The 20,680-nt window shown below is 44.7% G+C and overlaps 1 protein-coding gene across 10 annotated transcripts in view; it reads left to right on the top strand.

The window, feature by feature from the left end:
* CHD9 (chromodomain helicase DNA binding protein 9) overlaps positions 1–20,680 on the top strand; it is a 185,559-nt gene that overhangs the window by 134,691 nt on the left and 30,188 nt on the right. For 8 of the 10 annotated variants that reach the window (XM_084645123.1, XM_084645125.1, XM_084645119.1 and 5 more), the window contains 9 exons: positions 6,820–6,909; positions 7,612–7,715; positions 7,854–7,971; positions 8,687–8,744; positions 9,065–9,107; positions 9,278–9,497; positions 9,669–9,871; positions 10,160–11,068; positions 16,344–16,507. In XM_084645123.1, the coding sequence (XP_084501249.1) occupies positions 6,820–6,909; positions 7,612–7,715; positions 7,854–7,971; positions 8,687–8,744; positions 9,065–9,107; positions 9,278–9,497; positions 9,669–9,871; positions 10,160–11,068; positions 16,344–16,507 (1,909 nt within the window). The remainder of the gene's footprint in view (positions 1–6,819; positions 6,910–7,611; positions 7,716–7,853; positions 7,972–8,686; positions 8,745–9,064; positions 9,108–9,277; positions 9,498–9,668; positions 9,872–10,159; positions 11,069–16,343; positions 16,508–20,680) is intronic. The other 2 variants (XM_084645126.1, XM_084645124.1) reach the window with 1 other exon arrangement.

Below are 20,680 nucleotides of genomic sequence, written 5' to 3'. Positions count from 1 at the left end.
CTGCAGTTGGAGGCTGTGGAGGTGGTTCCTCGGGACATGGAAGGAAGAGGATTCTACTCCCATTACTTCCTAATCCCGAAGGCTATGGTCTCTGCACGGTCTCCCTGGTCTCCATTATCCTCTTCCTGGATCCAGGGGACTGGTACGCTTCTCTTGACTTAAAGGATGCTTACTTCCATATCTCCATATTCCTAGGACACAGGCAGTTCCTGCGTTTTATAGGGACGGGGTGCCATTTCCAGTTCACAGCGCTACCCTTTGGCCAGTCCTCGGCCCCCAGGGTGTTCACGAAATGTGTGGCGCCCATAGCGGCTTACCTCAGATGTTGGGGGTGGGGGGATTCCAGATCTTCCTGTAACTAGATGACTGGCTTATCAAGGGCAGGTCTCCAGGACAGGTGTGGAGAAGCCTCGATGTGGTATGCTCCACCTGCAATGACCAGCACCTGTTAATAAACGCACAAAAGTCCACGTTGACACCAGTCCAGTGCATAGAGTTTACCAGAACGGTTCTCGATTCCGCGCAAGCCAGGACCTTCCTTCCAGAAGCATGCTTTGAGGCAGTGGTGGATCTCATTGCCCACGTGAGGAGGCATCTGATCACCATGGCCCACACTTGCCTGCGGCTAGTGGGCCACATAGCAATGTGCACATATGTGGTCAAGCACACCCGGCTTCATCTGCGACCCCTGCAAACGTGGCTGGCAACGGTCTGTGTTCCCAGCAGGCACCCACTAGACCGAACGGTCATGGTGCCGTACCGCGTCCTCTTGTCCTTGAACTGGTGGCTAGACCCCAAGTCAGTGCTGTGGGGGTTCCCTTTTTTGTCCCCATCACTGTTGCTCACCTTGGTCTTGGACATGTCAGATCTGGGTTGGGGATCCCACCCTGGGTGAGCTCAGCACCCAAGGCCACTGGATGTAGCACAACTTCGCGCTTCATATCAACGTCAGGGAGCTCAAGGCGGTGTGCCTGGCCTGCCAGGTGTTTTTGACCCATCTGACAGGCAAGGTGGTGCCTCATGGATAACACAGCCATGATGTATTGCATCAAGAGGCAGGGCGGCGCCAGGTCTTCTGCTCTGAGTTAAGGGGCGCTCAGCCTCTGGTACCTGTGTGTGCAGAACGCCATCCACCTGGTGGCTGCTCACTTACCTGGAACTGGGAACATCCTGGCAGATCACCTCAGCAGGACCTTCTCCTCTCGCCATGAGTGGTCCCTCCATCTGGAGGTGGTCAACTTGTCCCCCACTGTTGGAAGATCTTCCCAGGTAGACCTGTTTGCGTCCCCGCAGAACAGGAAGTACCACAGGAAGTACCACAAGAACAGGAAGTACCACTGCTCCCTATATGGCGGGGTTAAGGGTTCCCTGTTGGATGCCTTCCTGATCCCATGGTCAGGAGTGTTAATGTATGCCTTTCTGCCAGTGCTGCTTCTCCACAGAGTCCTGCTTATGGTGAAACAAGAAAGAGCATGGGTCATTCTCATTGCACCAGCATGGCCTCACCAGCACTGGTTTGGCATGCTGCTGAGTCTTTTGGTGGCTGACTTGCTGCAGTTACCTTTCCATCTGGATCTGCTGTCCGAGAACCAAAGCAATCTGCTGTACTCAAACCTGGTGTCGTCGCACCTGACAGCGTGGCTGCTCCATGGCTGAGCATGGACGAGGGAGAGTGCTCCGCAGCGGTCCAAGAGGTCCTGCTGGGCAGTAGGAAGCCCTCCACCAAGGCTATCTATGTAGCCACGTGGAAGCGCTTCGCATTTTGGACCTCAGACAAGTGTGTTCATCCTGTGGAGACCTTGTTACAGGTCATCCTGGACTATTTGCTGCACTTAAAGCTTCAAGGCTTGTCGCTGTCTTTGGTCAAGTTGCACCTGGTGGTCATTTCTGCATTCCACCTTCTGCTTCAGGGCACGTCTGTCTTCGCCCATCCCATGACAGCGCGGTTCCTGAAAGGTTTAGAGCACCTGAACCTGCACATCCGTTATCCGGTTCCTCTGTGGGACCTAAATCTGGTGCTCTGGAAGCTCATGGGCCCTCCCTTTGAACCTTTAGCTTCCTGATCTTTCCTGCTTCTTTCTTGGAAGGTGTCCTTCCTGGTCGCCATAATGTCGGCTCGGCGGAGATCAGGGCAATAACATACCCAATACAGTTTTCTACAAGGACAAGGTCCAGCTGCGCCTGCATCTAGCTTTTCTGCCCAAGTTTGTGTCCCAGTTCCACATGGGCCAGGACATCTACTTACCAGTCCTCTGTCTGTAGCCTCAGATGAGGAGTTCAGGTTGCATACGATGGATATCAGACGGGTGTTGGCCTTCTACATTGATAGAACATGGCTGTTCCATAAGTCAACACAGTTGTTTGTTGCTGTCATGGACAGGATAAAGGGCTGCCTGGTGTCAGCCCAGAGAATTTAGTCTTGGTTTATGGCGTGCATTTGCCAGTGCTATGAGCTGGTGAAAGTGGCCCCACCAGCGTTTGTGACAGCTCATTCCACTAGAGTGCAGACGTCTTCCTGGCGCAGGTGCCGATTCAAGAGATCTGTCGGGCCATCACCTTGTCGTCCGTCCGTATGTTCGTGTTGCACTACGCACTGACTCAGCAGGCGCGAGATGACACTTTGGCAGAGCCGTACTACAAGCTGAATGATGGTGAACTCCAAGCCTACCTCTGTTGATACGGCTTGCGAGTCACCTAGTATGGTATCGACATGAGCAAGCACTCGAAGAAGAGAAAATGATTACCTACCTTTCATAACGGTTGTTCTTCAAGATGTGTTGCTCATGTCCATTCCATTACCCACCCTCCTACCCTTCTGTCGGAGTTGTTGGCAAGAAGGAAGTGAGAGGGCCTGGGCCGGCAGCGCCTAATATATCACGGCATGGGCACAGGACTCTGGAGGGCGCTACAGCCAGCCCTACGGGTACTGCTAAGGCAAAAATCTCTGACAGCTGCTTACGTGGGTGTGTGCACACCTAGAATGGAATGGACATGGCAACACATCTCGAAGAACAGTTACGAAAGGTAGGTAAATGTTTTTTCGATTACAATACAGAATACAAAATGTACAGTACTCACTTTATTTTTATTACAAATATTTGCACTGTAAAAATGATAAAAGAAATAATTTTTTTCAATTTACCTCCTACAAGAACCATAGTGTACTCTCTTTATCATGAAAGCGCAACTTACAAATGTAGATTTTTATTTTAGTTTAGTTTTTTTTTTACATAACTACACTCAAAAACAACACAATGTAAAACTTTAGAGCCTACAAGTCCACTCAGTCTTACTTATTGGGCAGCCAATGGCTAAGAGAAACAAGTTTGTTTACATTCATGGGAAATAATGCTGCCCGCTTCTTATTTGCAGTGTCACCTGAAAGTGAGAATGGAGGCATTTTTGTAGCCGGCATTGCAAGGTATTTACGTGCCAGATACACTAAACATTTGTATGCCCCTTCATGCTTTGGCCACCATTCCAGAGGGCATGCTTCCATGTGATGATGCTCATTAAAAAAATGTGTTAATTAAATTTGTGACTGAACTGGTTGCGGGAGAATTGTATGTCTCCTGCTTTTTGTTTTCTTGCATTCTGCCATATATTTCATGTTATAGCAGTTTCGGAACCCAGTGTGTTTGTTTTAAGAACACGTTCACTGCAGATTTGACAAAACTCAAAGAGGGTACCAGTGTGAGATAACTACGGCACTCGACCCAAGATTTAAGAATCTGAAGTGCCTTCCAAAATCTGAGCGGGATGAGGTGTGGAGCAACACTCCGATGCAGAAACTACAGAACCTGAACCACCAAAAAAGAAAATCAACCTCCTCCTCCTTCGAGTGATTGCTCAAGTCCATTCAACTTAAGTGTGTGTGCTCACCGCATGCAGCAGTGCCGAAAGTTTTTCCCTCAGCAGTATCCACACACACCTAGGTTGAATGGACATGAGCAACACATCTCAAAGAACACAAGTTCTGGAGCTGGTGACATGTCTCTGATGATGAAAATGAACGTACGTTGGTCAGCACCGCTTTGGATCATTATTGAGCAGAAGCCCTCATCAGCATGGACGCATGTCCTCTGGAATGGTGGTTGAAGTATGAAGGGACATATGAATCTTTAGCACATCTGGCACTTAAATATCTTGCAACAGTGCCATGCCAACACCTGTTCTCACTTTCAGGTGACATTGTAAACAAGAAGCGGGCAGCAGTATCTCCTGCAAATGTAAACAATCTGGGTGATTGGCTGAACAAGAAGTAGGACTGAGTGGACTTGAAGGCTCTAAAGTTTTACATTGTTTTATTTTTGAATGCAGTTATTTTTTGTACTTAACTCTACATTTGTAAGTTCAACATTCATGATAAAGAGATTGCACTACAGTACTTGTATTAAGTGAATTGAAAAATATTATTTCTTTTATTTTTACACTGCAAATATTTATAATATAAAATGAGCACTGTATACTTTGTTTTCTATGTTGTAATTGAAATCAATATATTTGAGAATGTGGAAAACATCCAAAAACATTTACATAAATGGTATTCTATTATTATTTAAGGTGTGATTAATCGCGATGATTTTTTTATCACACGAGTAATCACAATTAATTTTTTAATCGCTTAACAGCTCTGTTATCTGTTTGTGAGAGCTGTTTCCCCAATATATTCTCTTTTACAAGAGTCAGCTTCACTAACACTGATAAAAGTCCACTCCTTATATGATATTTGTCACTATGGCATTTAGCAAGGTATGTGACTAAAACATAGCAAGCTTGGCTTTTCCTATTTCACGTATGGCCTGGCTAGTAGTTTGGCAACTACCATGGGGCCTTGGCTTAGTTTAGTCAAGGGTGAAATCCTGGCCAGATGAAGTCAATGCGAAAAAATCACACTGATGTCAGTGGGGTCAGGATTTTCACTCTGGAGATACAGTGTAGGTTTGTTTGGCAGTTACATTTGGACTTGGAAACAAATGAGTGAGTTTCTAGTGAGATATGCAGATGAGGTAATATCTTTCATTGGACCAGTTTCTGTTGGTGAGAGAGACAAGCTTTTGAGCTTACACAGAGTTCTTCTTCAGGTCTGGGAAACGTGCTCAGAGTGACAGCTAAATATAAGGTTAGAACGGAATGTTTAGCATTAATATTTAACACACATTTCAAAGGACCACTCAAGGTGAAGTGCTGTTAACATCTCTCCAGTCATAGAGGGGGGAAAAAAGCTGAGTGGGAGGTTTGGGGGTTAAATGGCTTATACAGGTGTGGCGGGTGAATCGCCGGCTGGGGGAGGCCCCTGCCCCTGCCACAGCCCCCCCAGTCCCGTGTGCAGGGTGGGCGCATTGTCCCCTTTCCCCCCTGAGCACGGGGTGGGCGGCACGCAGCCCCACCAAGTGCAGGGCGCACTCCCCCCGAGCTCAGGGTGACCGGTGCACAGCCTCCTCAGCCTCAATGCCCCCAGCTTCCCCCAAGCACAGGGCAGGCAGCCCCAGTGCCTCCTGCCCCTGAGTGCTGGGTGGTGTGACCCCAGTGCCTGGTGCCCCCCAATGCTGGGTGTCTCCCCCTCCTACCCCCCCCAAGTCCCGGCTGCCCTAGCCCCAACACGCTGCCCTGAAAGAGGAGCAGCCTGCCTGGGCTGGGGCCAAGGGGGAAGAGCAAGCCAGGAGGAGGCTCAGGGAGGAGAGTGGGTGGGGCCACACCGGGCTGTTTGTGGAGGCACAGCCTTCCCCAGCCTATGTGACATGCAGCCCATGGGCTTATAGATTGTAGTAATAAGCAATAAATTCAGTGTCTCTGTTCAGTCCTCGATTGTTAGTATGTAGCAAAGTTATGAATTTAAGCTCCCAAGTTCATCTTTTGACGGTGTTCCTCCCACTTCCTCATGAGTTTGAGGAGTTCCTGTTGCATGTAGTTCCCTCAAAGGGGCAGATGGACCATTTGCTGGATGCTGGAAGGTTCTTGCAGGGGGCAGGAGGCGTGTCCAGACTGACTCTTGTTCTCCCTGCAGCTCTGGCAGTATAGTGTGTGTGGCAGTGATGTGGTATAGTGTGTGGCAGTGATGCTTTGCCGTTGGCCTGGCTTTCTAGAACGTGATATTGGTGGGCAGCCAGCATTTTTCCTGAGGAATGCAAGTGAGGGAAGGGAAATGGCAATTTTTAGCAGTTTATAACTCAGCCAAACCTGAACAGAATTTCAGGGGACAAGAAAAGGCATGTCTCTAGCCAAAGGCCTTTTTCCCTCTTGAATTTCAAAGGCTTGTTGCAAAGAATGGAGGTCTTTGAGCAGGGATCGGCAACTGTTGGCACACAGCCCACCAGGGTAATCCCCCTGGTGGCCGGGCCGGTTTGTTTACTTGCCGCGTTCACAAGTTTGGCCGATCGCAGCTCCTATTGGTCATAGTTTGCCACTCCAGGCCAATGGGGGCTGCTGGATGCAGGGGCCAGCACATCCCTTGGCCCACACCACTTCCCGCAGCCCCCATTGGCCTGGGATGGCGAACCGCGGCCAGTGGGAGCCACGATCAGCCAAACCTGCGGATGTCGAAAGTAAACAAATCGGCCCGGCCCACCAGGGGGCTTACCCTGGTGGGCTACGTGCCAAAAGTTGCCGATCCCCATCTTAGAGATTCTCAGGTAAAGGTTGTACGAATCTTAAATGTTAGGCAGCCTAAGTATAGGATCACTGCCAGTTTCCCCTGTATTTCAGGAAAAAGCAAAATTGAAAAAAAACGAGTAACTAGTTAATTGCACAAAAAAAGCCTTCCAAACATAAATATTGATAGCGTTCTAATGTCTGTTTCTTCTATGTGCTTGTTTTTAGGGTCTTGCTTCGAGTAAGAATGCTGTATTACTTAAAACAAGAAGTCATTGGTAATGAATGCCAAAAAGTGTTTGATGGAGTTGATGCCAGGTGAACTATACTGAAGTTTTTTTGCTTGTTTTTAAATGTAGACTATTAAGTAAAAATTCAGAATACCTCTGAGGGAAGAACAAGTAAAATTTACCATTTTTGCCCATGAAAAAACTGTTTTTGTTGTATTTACTTTTTTATCATTAGCAATTCAAAGTTTTAGGAAATATAAATATATTTAGGACAAATAAAAATTCACCTGATTTATACTCTGTCAGCAGGATTCCCATGCTTTTTAGTAACAGAAATCAGATAATGGATCTCTTTTGACTCTCATTGAAGTTAATGGCAAAACCTTCATTGGTTTCAGTGCCATCAAAAGCAATTTATGTGCTTTAATTTAGCTGCAAATTACCAAAGCTCTCAGTTCTCAGTGAAAAAATTGTCCTTTTCATTCATGTTGCACTGTTTATGATTTATGCATGTCAGTGCTTTTTCTTTTCTTTCTTGGAATGACAGCTGACAGATATTTTTGCAAAAGAGAATGTGGCCTATATACTCTGTCTTTTAACAGACCTGGAAGCTGTGAATAAAATGATGTTTAGCTTGTTGATCAGAGGCTGGTTTTTGTGTGTTTGGATATGTAAAATTATTGCTGCTTTCTATTGAAAATTGAGATATAAAATGTGGAATAACAAAGACAAATTAAATTTCATCCTTCCCTGTGTAGATTTATGTTTGTTTTATTGATGAATTTTTCAGTGAAGTTGATGTTTGGGTCCCTGAACCAGAGCATTCTGAGGTCCCTGCAGAGTGGTGGGATGCAGATGCAGATAAATCCCTCCTAATTGGAGTTTTTAAGCATGGTAAGTAATAAGGATTACTGGATGACTAAATAGATGTATATATTTCCCCCCCCACCCCCCCCGACACAAACCTTTCCTCGTTTCCTTTTATGCCTTCTTTTAAAAATCACTTTTATGTTGTTGCCTCTTCCCATTCAGGGTATGAAAAGTACAACACTATTAGAGCAGATCCTGCACTGTGTTTCTTGGAAAGAGTGGGCAAACCAGATGAGAAAGCAGTTGCTGCTGAACAGAGAGCAAATGATTACATTGATGGGTATGAATGTTTGTTTAGTTACAAGCTGTTTGATGTAAACTGAACTAAACTTATACACTGGGCCTGGTTCTCTTCTCACACTATTTTTACACCAGTGTAAGCTGATTGATGTAAATGACATTATTTCTGGTGTGTTCCAGTGTAAGTGAAAAGAAAATCAGGCCCAGTGTATTTACAGCACAATATTTAGACATGGGAATTCATTGGTAACATAAAAACTTAGGTTATCCATGTGGCAGTGATAGTGCTTTGCATTGCTATATGAGAGATGTGAGTTTGATTCCTCAGTACAAAAGCCGGCAGGAATTGGGAGTTGCTACCATATTAGTCAACCTTTTCTCTAGAGGCCAGGAATGCCTAGTGTTGCTAAACAGCAACCCCTTTAAATCAATTTGAGTAGCATTGACAGCCTCCAAAGAGGAGTGGTGGTTCATTTTTCATGAGACAGAGGTTTGGTGGCCACAGTTTAGGGCCACAGACATAGAAGACCTCTTGGGGTGATTGTGGGGCAGGAAAGAGGGAAAATGTCGAAGCCATAGTTCCTGTTGTAGTGTTTTTTTCCCCTCCAAAGGACAGTGACTGAGATTTCCCAGTAGAAAGTTAACCAGAGAATAAATCCATCTTGATTTAGAATTGCTTTGCATAATACAAACAGAATAGGACCTTTTAAAAGAGTATTAAAATGGATTATTTTACTGTGTTGAAATTTTAACAGGGATGTAGAAGATCCAGAATATAAACCAGCCCCAGCAATGTTTAAAGATGATATGGAGGTACGATATGCATCTGTTTTTAGTTCTTTCTATCATAATGAAAATGTTACTTCTAACTTTGTGGAGCTAGTTATTTTAGCATTTTTAATATTTCCTATACATGCACAGCTTAAGTATAAGTCTCACAGAAGTCTTTGACAAAGTATTTTTGGGTGATCCCTTCATATTAAAGATGCCTTAATAGCCAGTTGTCTAAAATATAACAAAATATTATTATTCTTATTTTATTTTTGTTAGTTATCTACCTAAGGTGTGTGTTTTTTAACTGCATCTCTGATGGATTTATATTTTTGATTTATTTCAAATCTTGGATTTTTTAGGATGATGCTTCATCACCAGGAGATCTAGTAATAGCTGACGGAGGTAAAGTAAATTAAACTTCATATATGATCATTATTGTGAACGTATAGTATCCTATCATGCTGGGCTACATCATGGCTTGGCGCAGCCCTGCTTTAGGTGTAGTGCAGAACCTGAGACACTATCAATAATTGACTTGTTTCTTTGAGTTTGGTTGTTTTCTTTTAATATAGACGGTCAGATGATGGAAGGAGACAAAATTTATTGGCCCACTCAGTCTGCTTTAACAACACGTCTGCGACGCCTAATAACAGCCTACCAACGTACTAGTAAGAACAGGCAGGCCCAGCAAATCCAACCAACGTTTCCAGTTCAGGCCACTGTGATGCAGCCTCCATATGAAGAAGCTGCTCTAAATCCAAAAATTGCTGCCAAGATTGAAAGGCAACAAAGGTTGGTGCAAAATAAGTATTCCGTTTAAATGCATGAGCCTATAGGAACTCAAAAAGACTTCTTAAATTTTTTTAAAGCTGTCATCACTAATGATCACAGGTGATAATATTAAGAAAATTACTGAATGTCCAAACTTGATTGATTTTTTATTTCTTTTTATTGCCAATCCAGATGGACGAGAAGAGAAGAAGCTGATTTTTACAGGGTTGTATCCACATTTGGAGTGGTGTTTGATCCTGACGGGGGTCGATTTGACTGGACAAAATTTAGAGCCATGGCTAGGCTACATAAGAAAACTGATGAGAGTTTAGAGAAGTACTTGTATGCTTTTATGTCTATGTGCAGGAGAGTCTGTCGCCTTCCCTCAAAAGAAGGTATGTATCATAGGAAAATAGAGTACAGTATGTTTTAAAAAATATTTGAATCATGTAGTTGATACTGATCGTACAAAATATTGTTTGTTTCCTCTTTCCAAAAAGCTACAACTCTGTCTGCTTTCCAAAATTTTATTAGGGGAGAAGAAAAAGGGGAAAAGTCTAATGTGGAACATGAGGTTAATGTTTTGTGGGACTTGGCTGTTAACTGGTTAATGTCACTTGCTTCTAATCTGCGTTACAAGGTTTTGTTTGCCAGATACTCCCATTTGTTTTATTTTTATATAGAACTTGTAGACCCAACCATTTTTATCCAACCAATTACCGAGGAGCGTGCTTCTCGGACCTTATATCGCATTGAACTCTTGAGGAAGGTACGAGAACAGGCTCTCCGACATCCACAGCTGTTTGAACGCTTGAAACTTTGTCAGCCAAATCCAGACTTGCCAGTCTGGTGGGAGTGTGGGACTCATGACAGGGATTTACTTATTGGAGCTGCTAAACATGGGGTTAGCAGAACAGACTATCACATTCTTCGTGATCCTGAACTCTCATTTATGTCTGCCCAGAGGAACTACAGTCAGAATAAAGTGGCACTATCAAGAACTTCTACTCCACTTTTACATCAGTATCAGATGGCATTGTCTGCTTCTCCTCTTGCACCTCAGTCAAGATTGCCAGATACTAAAGGGAATGCTCTTGAGGATACAAAAGTTAAAAATGAAAACCTTAAAGAGGACCCTCAGTCGTCTGAAGAAGAATCTATGTCTACTGAGGAAACACGGACAATGATGAAATCTGAACCTCTGAGCCCAAAGAATGGCATGCCATTACAGACTACAGACCACAAACCTGGCGTGAAAACTGAAACTGACAGGCGTATGGTTGCAGCAAGGACAGAGCCCCTAACTCCAAACCCTGCTTCCAAAAAACAGAGAGTCAACAAAAGAGGGTCAGACTCTAGCTCTGATTCTGACTCTGATTCAGACAGATCATCCTGTTCTTCCAGGTCATCTTCATCATCCTCTTCCTCTTCCTCTTCTTGTTCACGCTCCCAATCAGGATCCAGCTCTTCTTCATCCTCATCTTGTTCGTCAGCATCTTCCTCCTCTTCATCATCTTCATCTTCATCATCGTCGTCATCATCGTCGTCATCTGAAGAGAGTGACAGTGATGACGAAGAGGCACAAAAGCGAGGTAAGTGTCAAAAGTCTTATTACTACATCATAATTTTAAAACTAAAAATACTGAATATTGAAAGACATCTGAAAGGCATAGGAATAGGAGAATACATAGTAAAAACAAAAGCAAATATTCTGTATTTCCCATCACCTCCTATTAATGCCTCTGTCGATTCAAAGCATCATGTTGACTGATTCCATAGAGAGCTGTGTTCAGCATTTGACTCAGGTGTGGGAGGAAGGGATGAATTGCCAGGATTTCTGCAAAAATGTTTTTCTCCTCTTCTTCCCCATTTCTTTTCGTTCCTCCTATATTTAGGTTCTTTTGGTACTGCTTCTGTTTTTCCCTCCTCATTCATCCCTTGTCCCACATCACTACACCACTCTTAAGTATCTCTTGAAAACTCTCATTCCTGCAATCTGCCAAAGATCATTAAGAGTAATTTGAGGTACTGTCTCAGCACCCACCTATGGGCAATCTTGGTTACCAAACTTAGATATCTAGAGCAACAGGCCCTCCTTTTATAAAATCTCCCTTTTGTTTCTGTGCCTCCCTTTTGTTTCCCCTGCACACTATTTGTCTGTTCCTTTCCTCATCTTAAAGTATTTCCTAAAACAGCAAACTATCGTGTCATGTAGTACTTTCCCAACAGCAGAAAGAATTGTGACAACAAGGACCATATTCTGGCAAAGCATTAGCTCAAAGATTTTCATGACAGGAGTTACACAATGGGGGAGCATGATTCTCAATGTCTTGTACTCAGTTCAACAGTTTTACTGTTAAGAATATAACCCTCTGATCTGTTTTCTGTGATGGAGAGAAAAATACATTAAAAGTGCTAATATTCAAGATCTGCTTTAAATTGGTTTCCAGTATGCGTACAATAAATGTTATATCATGGTGATCATTAACTTTCTGGCAGTAGAGTTGGGTTGTGTGGGTTAGGATTGGTTTCCCACCACGAATGGTAAGGTTTTAGGCTGCAACATCAAGGGTCAGTTGTGAGTAATTTGTTACTATGGGATATTAGCATATTATATAAGTGGGTGTTTGCTCATTCATTTATGCTTGTGTGACACAGTGCAACGTGTATTTGCATTCACTGACAAATTTTCAAGCATTTTTGCACAGATATTCAGGCTTCAAAACTATTCAGAAAATGTAAACGAGATTGTGGATTAGTGTAGGGCCTAGGAACACAGATAGAATTTTCAAAATCAGCTGTGTGGCTTGGGAGCACTAGTTCCATGGTGTTGTTTTTTTTCATTAGGATTTGTGTTCCTGTGTTATTTAGGTACCTTTGAAAATCTCATCCATAGCAAATCTATTGATACATTTCATATGGTAAAAATCTTGACTATAGTATGTATTTGGCTTAGCAACAAGTGAGGCCTAACAGTCAACTAGATGGCATGTCTCTGAGGCATTGTGACATCAGAAGTAAATCAGCTAGTCATCACTCTCCTCCTACAGTTCATTTGCATACTCAATTCCATTTGTCAAAATGAATCAGCAAGTGCAACTGGCAGTCAGAACTAAGACAGTTGGGGTGGCATGGGAGTTCAGGACTGGAATAGAGGGCTGTTCCAGATCAATGGTTCTCAAACTTATTTGATTGCATACCCTTTCTTTGTGTCTGTAGCAGTTTATCTCCCGCCGCAACCCCATCACTCTCTAGCCACTCAGCTCTGAAGGCAGAACAGAGAGCAGCAGCTGCTGGTCAGGTACCCAGCTCTGAAGGCAGCGCCGCCGCCAGCAGCAGTGGAGACGTAGGGTGGCATGGTATGATATTGCCATTCTTATTTCTCCGCTCTTGCTGGTGGCAGCGCTGTCTAGCAGGCATCCGCAGCTCTCTGGCCACCCAGCTCTGAATGATTGCAGTCAGGTTTTTTTTCCCCTACAGCTTCTCGTGCTCCCCCAGAATACATTTCGTGCTCTCCCAGTTTGAGAACCTCTGTTCTAAATCAGGAGCTATATTGGCTGAGTAGGAATGAGACGACATTTGCACTGTGACTCCCTCCACACTATGCCTTGCAAAAAGAAAAGGAGTACTTGTGGCACCTTAGAGACTAACCAGTTTATTTGAGCATAAGCTTTCATGAGCTACAGCTCACTTCATCGGATGCATACTGTGGAAAGTACAGAAGATCTTTTTATACACACAAACCATGAAAAAATGAGTGTTTACCACTACAAAAGGTTTTCTCTCCCCCCCACCCCACTCTCCTGCTGGTAATAGCTTATCTAAAGTGATCACTCCTACTTAAACCTGTTTTAGTAGAATCTCTCTGCCTTGACTGTCAAGGAGGGAGATGACCAAGGTAAACAACAGGTTAGTGTTAAGGTTTAAGGCTAAGGTTAGAATTACTGGCTGAGTAACCTCTGATGTTGCAATGCTCCTCTGCCTGCAGGACCAAATGGGCATTGTCAAGGGGAAGTTGTTGATAAGAAACTGATAAAACAAAGGAGAAGAGGAGGAGGAGGACTGGCTTAGACAGTGTAACACAATTTAGGTTTAGTGGCAGTATCCTGTAAAATTGCTGCAGGTTCTAGTAATATGGACGGTATTCCTGCCCTTTCCACCACCTGCCAGTTGAGCCTATGTAACCAATGATGTGTCCAACCCTCGAGGTGTAAAATGTCAGCTAGGGAATGTAAATCCGTCTGTCTGTCTTTCTGTTGCTGTTTAATTAGAAATTTCCATTTTAAAGATTTGGTAACTGCTGGAAGGTTCTCTTAACTTCAGTGCAATTCATTATGCACCATCTCTTTAATATGTACTTTTTTTTAATGTGTAATACACCATTCGTAGCACTTTTGAGCAGCTGTTCTATATATTGCACACTTGACAGATACTAGTATTTTAGACCAATCTGTTGCGTTCAAGCAGTTTTTGAGAGGACAATATTTGTAACAAATGCCTCGCTGTTTAGTGATTTTAATTTTGGTTACTAAACCATTGTTAATACTGCCATTATTTCTATAATCCCAGGATTTGCATGCTTAGCAACTGTCCTATTCTGCATGAAAACAATACTTCAGCTGACGGAAGGGATAGCCAAAACACTTCTACCTCCACCCTACCTACAGGGCTCTCTGGAGCAGTGGTTCTCAAAGCCGGTCCGCCACTTGTTCAGGAAAAGCCCCTGGCGGGCCGGACCGGTTAGTTTACCGGCTGCATCCGCAGGTTCGGCCGATCGCGGCACCCACTGGCTGCGGTTCACCGCTCCAGGCCAATGGGGGCCGCAGGAAGGGCGGCCAGCACGTCCCTTGGCTCGCGCCGCTTCCCACAGCCCCCATTGGCCTGGATCAGTGAACCGCGGCCAGTGGGAGCCACAATCGGCCGAACCTGCGGACGCGGCAGGTAAACAAACCGGTCCGGCCCGCCAGGGGCTTTCCCTGAACAAGCGGTGGACCAGCTTTGAGAACCACTGCTCTAGAGCAGTGTTCCTCTCAACCTTTTTGATACAAGGAACCTTTCTGCTGCCTTCCTAAACTATGTCAGGGAGATCTGAGTGACTGGCTCTGATCCACAGACTGTTCATTGAGAAATACTGCTCTAGAGGAAGAAAGTTTTCAGCAGGCCCTACGTATTGGACCTTCATGGAAGGGGCGGGGGGAATACTGGAAAAATGGGTTACATATCAGTTTGAAATAGAGAGGTGGTCCCAAGCATTCAAAATCCATTTCAGTTTTTGAAGTATTAATATTTGGGAGCTGAGATTTGACAAGCATGTTATGAGTTGCCTTTTGTTATCTAGGGCATTCTCACCTTTGTATTGTGGCTGCTCGGTGCTGTGCCACAAGTAGATTCTGGGTGCAAAGCCAGTTTAGCCACTATGAGATGATATTCCCTTCAGTCTCCCTTGCACAGGGGGGTCGTCTGGTGGTGTGGAGCTAGGTTAGTCATTAACTGTGTTTAGAGAACGGAGATATTGCTGGGACTGCACTACACCCTGCTGATCCCAAGCTGCCTTATCAGTCTGTTGGTAGGTACTATTTACAATGTCCTTCAGACTGTGCTGAATTATGCTTGGGACCATCCTGATGCACATCTGGTCCAGGATCAGGGAGTAGCGGGGAAGGGCTCAGCACAGAGGCAAATTGTGGTCTTCTACCATAGAAACTTTTAATTTTTTGTCAAATAAGTGGTGGGTAGCATTTTTTATCAATATTTTATGATTAGAGTGATAATGGAAACACTTTTTTGTAGAAAGTGGAGTGTTGTGACACAAATGCTTTTTCTACAAAAATAAAAAACCACACACACTCTCACCCACCCATCCTCCGTAACTTAACCACACAATGCATAACTAAAATATATGGTATTAACTGATTTTAAGCAATGAAAGCAATTAAAATCTCCATCTTTCGCTCTCACTTATGTACGCAATTGTAATCTTGCATTTTTTGTTACACATAAGTTTGAGCCTTGCAGAATTATCTCACATTGCTCTTGCATCTGTACTCTTTCCTACGCAGCATTGGTTGTTAGTTTAAAAATATGTCTGGCCTTGCTACCAGGAAATTTATACTGTGCAAACACAGAGACATAATATCCCTGATTTTCTTCTTCTGTTGGAGATGATCTGGAAGAGGAAAGAAATAAAAAATGGAGGTTGGGATGTGTGGAAAATATGTGAGGGTCAGGGGAGAAGAAGAAACAGTGGAATGTTAGTTGAAAAGAAACTCAGAATTTAAAAATGAGTGTTTAAAATTGTAATATGATGTAGACATACCATATTAAAAAAATTTGGGGGAGGCAAATGGAGCCTTCTACACCCCATCTAATAAGTGAAATGGACCACATATAACAAGTAATATCTCCTCAATAGATTTACCACACTCTGGTGACAACCACTTTGCTTTCCATGCTTACTTTTCTATTTAAAAATGGAATTGATTTATTGTCTTGAAATCACATTTTGTTTCACTTCAAATTGAAATGTGTGTGTTCTAAAATGGTCACAAGGGATTTCATATCAGACTTTAGCAAGCAACCTGTTTTGAAATATCTGAATACTTCACATGTTAAGCTCTAGAAAAGAGAACAGGAATATAGTTATGTGCAGAGTAGTAGTAGTTCACAATTTACATGAAAGAGCTTCAGCACTCCTAATTTAAAAATCAGCGTTGCATATACCCAGAATAAAAATTTCATTTTTCGTTTTATATTCGTGTTCAAATTTTTCTTTCCAAATCTTTACATACTTTGTATGAGCATCCTAAAAAAACCCCTATGGTATATTTTTCTATACAGCTTCAAGTTATATGTAGTACTTTTATTTAGCAGAAGGAACCCCTCACATCAAAGCATATGACGAAGAGAGCGTAGCCTCTCTGAGCACCACACAAGATGAGACCCAGGACTGTTTCCAGTTGAACAACGGGACGCCAAATTCCAGCTATCTCTTGCAAGGTGGATACATGTTGGCTGCATCCTATTGGCCAAAGGTAAGTTTGTAATACCATTTTCAGGCTCAAATGTTATAGCTGGGTCATTTTTCTTGGGGTTAAAATAGACGAGTTAAAATAGTAAGCTGGGGGTGAATCCTGTTGTGACTATGCCGATATGATGTTTTGGGTTTCGAATCAGACCAGTCGGGTTTAGTCATTGCCTGGCCTGGAACTCTGGATGTCTTAAATGTTATGCTGCTGTGGCTTATAGCCCTGACATCAACAGCCAGCATGCAAGCATGCAGAGCACACTCTGGCTTCCACCTCCCAGTTACGTTTTGCAGGGTGACCCGAAGACCCTCCCTGTCCTGTATTTCCCCCAAAATGTCTGCCCTGTAGTGTCCAGCCCTCTCACTGACAACTTATAGAAGTTAAGTTTGCTGCACCCTTCAAGAGACAGTACCTGGTAGCTTATTACCTTAACTGGGGTTAACACACTGAGTTGGTGTATAGTACAAGTAAAACAAGTTTGTTAAACAAAAAAGTCTTATGTTTAAGAGATACCAAGTATAAGGAATAAAGATAGAAAAGGTTACAAGCAAACAAAAGTAAAAATACGCTTCTAAGATTAAAACTTACTTTCAACAAGTTGCAATATTTGCTTAAGCAGGTTTTTCATCTGTATTCAGTTCCTAGAGACTTCAAACTGCTTGGTTAAAGGATCCACTATTCTGTGATTTCAAGAGCTCTGGCCCCTTTAGTCTCTCATGTGAAGGAAGGCAAAAGCCAAGGAAGGCAAAATGGCTTTCTCTCTTTATATCTTCCCAAAGTTCAGTGGTGCTGCTTCAAGAGGCAGGAAGGCTTCGGGAAGTGGGGGGTGCACTCTCCATACCCCATCGAGATTAAGTGGTCATCTTTCCCCACTTGCTCTCCTGATGGCTTTGTTTACCATGCATGTAAATGTGCTTTTCTTTGTCTTTGGTCACACCTTGCTTAATTTACACCAGAAATACATTCAAGCAATGTGAAAACACACTCAGTTAAAGCTCAGGCTCAGCATCTGTAGTTTTCCTTAAAGATATCCCTGTTACTGAAATCTGCAGAGCAGCGACCTGGCACTTTTTATACACCTTCGCTAGGCACTGTGTACTGGGTGTGAACAACTGCATCTGATGCAAAACTACCCTGCCTAGAGAAGCAATGTATGTCATAGGATTCTAGGATTCCTTAGAGACACGGCTTGTGAATCACCAGAAGTGCACAACACATAGGGACAATCCCTGGAAGAAGGAGGATGGATTACTCATCTTGTAGTAACAGGAGTTCTTTGAGATGTCTTTTCCCTATGTATAGTGCACTACCTGCCCTCTTTCCCCGCTTCCTGGTCTCCTACTGGGAACTGGTGGTAAAGAAGGAACTGAGATGGTGGCAGTCTGGCAATCCCACCCTTTATTCCTGTGATGTGGTACACAAGGAGAGGAGAGGCACATGGGTGGACCAGATGGACAGTGCTAGGTAAAAATGTATAGTTTTTGGAGTGCTTGCTCATGTCCATTCCATATTAGGTGTGTGTGCTCTCCACATGCACTGGTGCTGGAAGTTTTTCCCTTAGCAGTATCCGTAGAGGACCGGTTCTGGCACCCTGTGGAGTGGCGCCTGCATGGCGTGGTATGAGGAGCGCTGCCGGCTCCCCCCACCCTGAATTCCTTCTTGCTGCCAGTCACTCTGCTGGAACTTCTGCTGCTTCGGCTAACTTCAGACCGCTGGTCCTCAATACCGTGGCGGAGTGTTATATCCTACAGTTTACTTCTACCCCCCCCTTACCCGGTCCCTCTTCAGGGACCCTTCTCACAAGAGTCTCCTCATGCAGGAGGTAAAGGGGTTGCTGCAATTGGGTGCGGTGGAAGAAGTTCCTCTCGACTACAGGAACAAGAGGTTGTATTCCCGGTACCACTTAATCCCAAAGGCCAAGGTCCGTCTGAGGTCCATCCTGGACATGAGGGACCTCAATAAGTATCTAAAGAAGCATGGTCTCCTTGGCTTCTATCATCCCCTCCCTGGATCCGGGAGACCTGCCCTTGACTAGAAGGACATGGACTTCCACATAGCAGTCTTTCAAGGTCACAGACGCTTCCTTCGGTTTACAGTGGGCCCCCACCACTACCAGTTTGCGGTCCTCCCGTTCGGCTTGGCAACAGCACCCAGAGTGTTTACCAATTGCATGTCGGTGATGGCTGCTCACCTCAGATGTTGGGGTATCCAGATCTACTCATACCTTGATGACTGGCTAATCAAGGGCAACTCCATGTCTCAGTTCCAAGAGGATGATGTGGTGCTGCAAGCCATGTGCCGCCTACTGGTAAATGACAAAAAGTCTTTGTTCATTTGGAGCAGTGCTCAATTCAACCTGCGCCAGAGCGTTCCTGCCGTTAGAAAGGTTCCAGACGTTGATGGACCTCATCGCAGAGGTCTCTGCGTTCCCCCTGACTATGGCCAGGGTTTGCCTGCACCTGCTGGGTCACATGGCAGCATGCACATACATTGTCCACCATGCCAGGCTCTGGATGCGGCCCCTGCAGCAATGGCTGGCAATGGTCTATTCCCAGTCCAGAGATCACCTGGACAAGGTTGTTACCATTCCCCCTATGGTACTTGCCTCACTGTGATGGTGGACCGATCACACAATCTTCCTACAGGGGGTTCTGTTCAACACCCACCATCACTCCATTGAATTAGTATCGGACGCCTTGGATTTCGGCTAGGGTGCGCACCTTGTTGACCTCCAGACCCAGGATATGTGGTCCCCAGAGGAGATGATGTTACACATAAATGTCAAAGAACTCAGGGCAGTCCCCTTGGCATGCAGTCTTCCTACCTCACCTGTCGGGCAAGGTGGTGAGAGTCCTGACGGACAACACTGCCTCGATGTTCTACATCAACAGGCAAAGGAGAGCACGTTCATAGACTCTCTGCCAAGAAGCACTCCATCTTTGGGATTTCTGCATCAGCAACGAAATCCATCTGGAAGCTTGTCACCTCCCTGGTGTCAAGAACACGCTAGCAGATCACCCCAGCAGGGACTTCTCCTCTCACCATGAGTGGTTGCTCCACCCGGAGGTAGCCTGCATGATCTTTCAGAGGTGGGGAACTCCCCAAGTGGACCTGTTCGTCACCAGGCTAAACAGGAAATGCCACCGGTTTTGTTCACAGCAAGACCTGGGCAAAGACTCCCTCTCCGATTCCTTTCTCCTGTCGTGGTCAGGGAACCTGAAGTACGCATTCCCTGCAATTCCTCTCATCAGCAGGGTCCTGGCAAAGATCAAGAGAGACAAGGGACAAGTTATCATGGTCTCCCTGGCTTGGCCTCACCAGCACTGGTTTTGCACGCTCATGAACCTGGCAGCAGCCCCTCCCTGGCCCCTGCCCAACTGTTCCTGCCTGCTCTTTTTGTGAAAGGTCTCCTTCCTGGTGGCTTGAAGGGTCTCTGAAATCAGAGTGCTTACGTCAGAGCCACCCTACATGGTGTTCTATAAGGACAACGTTGAACTGCGACCGCACTCTGCCTTTTTACCCAAGGTAGTTTCGCAGTTTCACACTAATCAGGACATATTTTTACCAGTCCTCTTCCCAAAACCTCATAAATCTGATAAAGAGTGCAGGTTACACACTGTGGACAATAGGAAAGCACTAGCCTTTTATATAGAAAGAACTAAGTCGTTCCGTAAGTCAACACAATTTTTCATCACAGTAGTGGACAGAACGAAAAGTCTACCTCTTTCTGCTCAGAGAATTTCCTCTTGGATCACCACCTGCATCAGGTTTTGTTATGAAGAGGCAAAGATACCACTGCTGACGATCATTACCGCCCATTCCACCAGAGCGCAGGCCTCGTTAGCATCCTTCCTGGCCCAGGTGCCAATTCAAGATATCTGCAGGGCCGCTACCTGGTCATCCATCCATACCTCCATACCCATTACACCCAGCAGGTCCAGGGCAATGCCAGCTTTGACAGAGGAGTGTTACAATTCGCATGGCCGTGAATTCCAAGCTCGCCTCCAGGGATACCACTTGTGAGTCACCTAGAATGGAATCGACATGAACAAGCACTCGAAGAAGAAAAAAGGTTACCTACCTCTCGTAACTGTTGTTCTTCAAGACGTGTTGCTCATGTCCATTCTATGACAGGCCCTCCTACCCCTCTGTTGGCAAGAGTTGCCGGCAAGAAGGAAC

The sequence above is a fragment of the Lepidochelys olivacea genome (assembly GCF_965140295.1).
Source record: "Lepidochelys olivacea isolate rLepOli2 genome assembly, chromosome: 12".
NCBI classification, from domain to species: domain Eukaryota; kingdom Metazoa; phylum Chordata; order Testudines; family Cheloniidae; genus Lepidochelys; species Lepidochelys olivacea.
The sequence above is the reverse complement of the archived record's forward strand: the minus strand, read 5'-3'. Positions and strand labels throughout refer to the sequence as shown.